Source organism: Fukomys damarensis, unplaced genomic scaffold (assembly GCF_012274545.1).
Source record: "Fukomys damarensis isolate Sample0158 unplaced genomic scaffold, DMR_v1.0_HiC HiC_scaffold_36, whole genome shotgun sequence".
Lineage (NCBI taxonomy): Eukaryota > Metazoa > Chordata > Mammalia > Rodentia > Bathyergidae > Fukomys > Fukomys damarensis.
Genome location: NW_022900948.1, coordinates 15,813,903 through 15,820,719, shown reverse-complemented (window position 1 = coordinate 15,820,719; position 6,817 = coordinate 15,813,903). Strand labels below are relative to the sequence as shown.

The 6,817-nt window shown below is 43.5% G+C and overlaps 1 protein-coding gene across 1 annotated transcript in view; it reads left to right on the top strand.

The window, feature by feature from the left end:
* Window positions 1–3,514: 3,514 nt before the first annotated feature.
* Window positions 3,515–6,817, top strand: part of Igfbpl1 (insulin like growth factor binding protein like 1) — an 18,171-nt gene continuing 14,868 nt past the window's right edge. The window contains exon 1 of the mRNA XM_033759190.1: window positions 3,515–3,561. Coding sequence (XP_033615081.1) covers window positions 3,515–3,561 — 47 coding nt within the window. The remainder of the gene's footprint in view (window positions 3,562–6,817) is intronic.

Here is a 6,817-nt window from a genome sequence, read left to right as displayed (position 1 = left end):
AGGAGACCAGTAGTAGATGTTTTATTCACCATAAGAAAGGAAAATCCATAGGCTTCCACGTGGCCCTGCCTCTCATCATGGCCCTAACTCCACATATCACAGAATCACCTTGAGATTTATGTATCTGTTCAGTCCGGAACTGGGAAAGTAACCACAGGGTGGGTAACTGGGATTGAACTTGGACACCAAGTGCCATGAGTCTCAGTCACCTTGATTGTGGTTCACTGTAAAAGATGGTCAGACGGCCCTTTGGTGAGGATGTACAGGGGAGTACAGAATACATTCATACTTCATTAAGTGGACTCAGTCTCCCTTTCAAATAAGGGACTCTGAGTCTAGACTCGGTTTGAAAAGTAGACAAGAGACCCTGTCTCCACAGTGACAATTCAGATCAATCTTTGAACACCAGACATGGAGCTTTTCCTGTTATACAGAGCATGTAACATTTCAGTAGGATTCACATGTATGCTGTTCATAGGTAATGGTTAATTTTGATTGTCAACTTGATTAGCTTGACACCTAGCAGATTAGTAGGTGTGTCTGGGTGAGCCATAGGGGCATAACCTTGGGGACTATATTTGGTCCCTGGCCTCTTCTTTGGCTCTTCCCTTGCCTGCTCTGCTTCATGGCTGCCTTGAGGTGAGCAGCTTTCCTTTGCCATGGTCTTCCACCCTGAAGTTCTTGACTCAAAGCCAGCCGATTATGGACTGAAACCTCTGAAACCACAAACCAAAATAACTCCTTTCCCCTTGATGTTGTGTATGTCAGACATATTTGTTCTGGAAAGAAGCTGACCAATACACTAGGAGTACCGTGGCAATCAGCCTCTGCCAAAGGTTCCTAGAGTTGAAAACATTGTCACACCCATCTCATCCTATTACCTATGATGGGACATGTGCTCTGCTGTGTCTTCAGCAGTTAAATGCTACCACGCACAGCCCATCTCAATGGCAGGATTTCTTGTCATCATATGTGGCTGAGGACACAGAAGAGAGTCACCACAAGCTTTGTAAGGATGCTAATTTCTCAATGTCACAGAGAAGAGTATGTCCTCTGGGGCCCCTTGGGAAATGTAGTGCTGGATGGGTACACAGGTTGTTCATAATAAATCTATTCCAAAATCTCCCTAAGCCTTTTCATTCCCTCACATATAACACACCAAGGAAGTTCTGGAATCTCAATGTCATTATACAGAGGCCATTGTTGAGTCCTAATCTCGCACCATCAGCTAAGTAAACTGTGGGGCCACCTCCTGCTACACAAACCAATGTGCTGAGTCCAGAGTCTCCACTTGACAGAGCTGCAGTCTGTTCTCCTCATGGGGCCCTTGGAATCCATCCATGCATGTACCCCTCAGGCTGTACAGCGATGCAGTGAACTCTTGTCCTTCTTTTCAGAAGCTTTATCTTCCCAGGGCAGACTTTGAACTTGTCCTGCTCAAGCATATCTGATGTGCACTGAGAGTCTAGAAGCCACAAGAGGTAAGTTCTGAAAGAAAAGGTGTCCCGTGTAAGGTACGTGCCCAAGATCACCTTCTTACCCAAGGGAAAGACACAATGGACAAATCAGATATGATGGACAAGGGAAGCTCAAAGTGACCAAGAGTTCGGGGTGTTCAGTTTCATTAGCACCCACCCAAATATCTCACTCCAGTCTTAGTTCTTACTTCCTCCTAACTGACATCCTAATTTTCACACAGGACAGTGGCAAGGCTGTGAATTCAAATTATATCACAATTCTGCAACTCATACAGTTTAACTGTACTTGTCATTTTCACCGGTACTGATCCTGCAGCCACAAGAAGTGCATTTTGTTATTTTATATATAGTTTACATGAAATTTATACATATAAATTATATATAAATAATGTCAGTTATATAATTCACATTATTACTGGTGCTGATTAAGTTTCTGGTTGTGATTTATCCTTGAGGGTTGTTTCCTAGGACCACTCTTCGTCAATATATCCCTCAAGGGCTACTCAGGTGAAAAACAATTTAATGTAAGTAATTATTAACTAGGTATTGGAGGTAGCAATTGTGGGAAACAGCTACTAGGATTAGGGCAGGGAAAACACAGGGAAGGCTAGAATGATTAAAACTTAAAAGAATACAGAAGGGGATGCTTGGAGCTGAAACCTTATCGGGGGTGCACTGCCCTGCTGACTGGAACATCTGAGCTTGGCCTGAACTCCAGAACCCCACCAGCACTATGTGAGCCTCAGAATCTCTGTTTATCTCAGTGCAGGCAGCCTGCATCTGCCAGGTCCCCAAGTCTTGCTCTAAACATACGTAGTATAGAGTTAGCAAAAGTCTGAGACTTCTGGGATTCCCTCTTGGTGGCTCTTCCTCCTTTTATGTCCTGTATCTCCAAATCCCAGATGCCCCAGACCTGAACTCTGACATCTCTACCTCCTCTGTCCAGCTGGACCTGGAGAACCTGCTTGGTCCATGTCCCTGTTTCGAGACTGGCACATATCCCCAGGAAGGAAGATGTGAGGCTCACATCCTATCCTCTCCAGGACCACAGTCCTGAGTCAGAACACTGTCCAGTGCATACCCCTAGGTGTTTGAGTCATCTTGTTCAGGTTTTATAGTTGTTCACACAGGAGTAAAAAACTCTATTATCCTTTGTCTGCTCAGCACCTGAATTTCCATCTTTGCAGGGCTGTGCATCCTGCTGCATTCCCTCATACATAGAACTCAAGCAAAATCTGTCCCTCAACAACCCCACCCCTCATTCACAGGGCTTTATTCTGGGAACTCACCTGTCCTTCCGCTCCAAAGACAGGGGTATGAGGTCCCCTCTTCCTGAGCAGGGCTATGAATAGTATGAGACTCAAATGCTTAGCTCATTGATGGAGAGGCCTCTTCTCACTTAAGCTCCTGTCCTCTTCCTCTGCTTTGGAGAGAACCATAAGGATAGGGACACCTGCCATATATATCAATGCCAGAAGGGATGAATGGACATTCAACACCCACTTCAGCAGCTGCTGGGTGTTTCTGCATCCATTTTACGTGGGTCATTAACCAGTCTTGTGTTGTCTTGTGTGGGGTGTCCAGCCTCTGAGCAGAGGAGACAGAAAGTCACACCCATCCTTGCTGCTAAATCACTTCTCTGGGTTCAAGGGACCTGAGTCCCCTTCCCTTCTGGGAGAATTCATTCCCCTTGTTCCCATCATCCAATGGGGCACCTAGTGTGGTCCACATTGTTAGCTGGCATCCTGGGAACCAGAGAGAAGGAAGTGATATGCCTGCTGGGTTCTGGCCTGGCCAGTGATTTAAAGAGGAATTAGACATTGCTGATCACCTTCAAAGCTTTGGAATGATTTTCCCACCCAGATACTCAGACTTTGATGTTCCAGGCTCAGGGTTGAAAAAGAGGTCTTTTGCTTTCATTCTGAGTCATTATGCATATATAATGCTCCCCCTCCCATTTAAAAGGAATGTAGATCATATGTAAATGTGCTTCTGTGTGATTGTATATCCAATCCTGCATAATTAATTTCATGATAATGGAATCATTCAGTTACTGGTCCCTCAATGTTTGCATAAAAAGCAGGTAAATCATTCCTGTATATATGTTATGTCCAGGCCTAATCCAAGTTCAGGTTTTGTACTATGGGAATTGTGGTTCAATTTGAGGAACTTAAAGATCACCTCATTCAATTCCTAATATTCACTCCCTCCATGCACCTTGCTGAGACTCATCCTTGAATTTTTCCACTGACAAGGAGCTCACTATCTGTGGAGCAAGCAGCCTATTTTCTCTTTGAACAACCACGAACCATTAACAAAGTTTCAACTTACCAGGAAGGATGTCCTGAAAAGCAGCACAGAGTTTGTTTCTTTCATTTCCAAATTCTACTGTGTTCCATTAACATTATAAAGGTCTTCTTCAAAGGGAAATAAAAAGAATTAAGATGCATTATATCATGTACAGTAAGCCACCAACTTACAAACATTTGAGTCACGAACTTTCACAGGTACTAATGGACCTCATATTTGGTTTTTTTATGCTTTACATTGTATATTTGTGTCAAAGGTGTATAAGACTCACTTTATCAAACTTATGAACAAATCTGACCTATGAACATTCTCCTGGAACAGAAGTTGTTCAAAAGTCAGGGACTTACTCTATGATGAATATAATCATTACACTCTGCAAACATGTACTAATTTTTAAAAATGTTTTCTTCAAATTGTTAAACAATCTTAAAAATTTTGCATTTAAATACATTAACACATTTATATATACTCCATCATATTAGATGTGTGTTTTATAGTTACCATTTCACTAAATAATATATTATAAGCATCTTTTCATTTCAATTAACCTACATTTCCTTCCTCATGTTCAGGGCTTACATAATTCTCTCTTGTTATATGGACCATAATTTATTTAATAATGCCTGTCAGTAGCATTTAAGTTGTTTCCCAGTTTATCCTCTAGTGACCAACACTGGGATGAAATTTTCACACAAAGTGATTATTCCTTGGAGAGATTTATAGAAGGACACAGAGGCATGAGGGCTGTGAACATGCTAAAGGGCCGTTCCTGGTAAAGAGAGCAGCCTCCTGGTAGGAAGCAAGCCTTGATAAGTCCTAAAGCTGTGCAGAGTCCTTACCAACACCGTTGTCCTGTTTATTTCTTACCACTCATCCTTTCCTCGTCTCCTACATGGTGCCCGACCATCCCTGCTCTCTGTGGCTGCAGTGGACTGGCCAGAAGGCTCTGCTCTGACCACCACATACATAAAGTGGCCTCCAGAAGGGCTCCTTTCTGAGGGTAATGACACCCCCTTAAAGACTGAAAATTAGGAAAGAATTGGACTCGCAAAGCAAAATCAGCATCTTCCAAGAGTTCTGTAACTGGTCTTCCCAGGCTTTCTCCATCTCTAGGAGATCAGCAAAAAGGAATAAAATAGCACAGGGCAAATGAAGGGTGGGATAGAAGAAATAAAAAAAATAGGTAGAGAGGAGACCAGAAAAACTATAATTTTAAAACAGTACTTCTAAGAAAACTGCCGATTCAGGACACAAAGTTACCCAAGGTTACAATGCCTTCTTACACTCACACCCTGCTTTTTGCTACCAAACTAGTCTCTCCTAAATTCCTAGGAATGTCAGAAAAGATACAGTAAATCTATAAACTGGGCCCATGCTTTTCTCCTGTAAATTGGGGCTGTAAATCAGCTTTTCTTCGTGTACTAGAGATTCACAAATTCCACAGACTTTAAACCTCAGAGGAAACAGGACCATTAATTGGGTACCACAGTTCTAAACTTCAAATACATGCAAATGTTTTGCATTCTAAGTAGCCCACTAATGGGTAGCCTAACACACATTGTGAATGCACATCCTACATCACCCATCCTAATGACATCCCCAAGACCTTAGAAATATGAACCCTGAACCACAAATCATAAGGTGCCCCACTCACCCTTCAAAAGACCATACCCTGTGTGTGTACTTCTTGATTCTGCTTAATAAAGATGTCTATGCCTCTCACTGACAAATGCTCTTCTGTGACAAAAGTCTACAAACTTACTTCACGGAAGGGGAGGAGAGTTGTGGTGCTCAACTCCTCTCTGGGGAGGTCTCCTAGCACCCCGTCAGGTGACAGAGGAGAAGGCAGGAAAAGTCTCCCATAAAGCCAAGTCAGCCAGTTCCACTCCCCATCCAAAGTTGTCACCTGGCCAGATGTCAAATTCCAGCAACCAGGATTCCCTCCATGCAGGGCTGGGGCACATAATTAACTGACCACAAGAATCTTCATCTTCATAGCACGCTTTGTCCACTAAACCACAGGTGTGTGGCCACTTGTGCACCAGGACTTCATCAGAGTGTTACCTGTAGCAACAAAAGGATTGCACACAACTGGTTAATTAAATAATTCTAATTTTGTGCACCTAAACACCGTGCAAAGTTAAAATGCTCCAGCTCACTTCACATGAACTCCAAAATACATCATCTTGTCTTGTTGTCAACAAAGTCACTGTTGATCATATCCTACACCAGGACTTAACGTAGCATTAAGAAACACACGCAATGAGGCCAGGGATTTAGCTCAGTGGCACCGTGCCTGCCTCAAAAGCCCAAGGTCCTGAGTTAGATTCATGGCACAAAAAAAAGGAAGAAAGAGGTGGGGAGGGAGAGAGAAAGAAATAGAAAAGAAAGGAAAGGAAAAGAAGGGGAGGGGAGGAGAGGGGAGGAAAGGGGAGGGAATGGAAAAGAAACACACAGCCAATGAGGCTGTGCTCCCATTGTCCTAAAAGGGACCTAATTTCAGGAATGATAAGAAGCTGGGAAGCCACATATGTGCAACAACGCAAGAGCAGAGTAGCGTGTAGCTCCGTAGCTCCATGGGTATGCGTTCAAAAGTGGGCGAAGGATCATACACTCATTCATGGTTTTACAGGGATAGTTAATTCCTGAAAGATGCCCAAAACCCTGACAGCAAGAGCAACTTCTGTGAGCCAGGTTAGGAGACTGGGACACAGAGTGGAAGGGAAACACTTTTCATCATTCATCTGCTCATAAAATCTGGCATTTTAAACCATACATTATCTTTAAAAATAAAACTCTTAAAGCAACGAAAAACAAAATAACGCAACCCTCAAGGACGATTAAGAGGCATAACATTTGGAAGTAGTCCTGGATGTGAAGACCGGACATCCAATCCTGACTCTACCCTAGCGACCTCGGACAAGCTCCTGGCCAGACTGGGTCTCAGTTTCCCCAAGAGCCCAACAGATGTAGGCGAGCTGGTCTGGCGACATCTTCCTAGCTCGGGGTCCCGGACCGGCCCGGCGTCC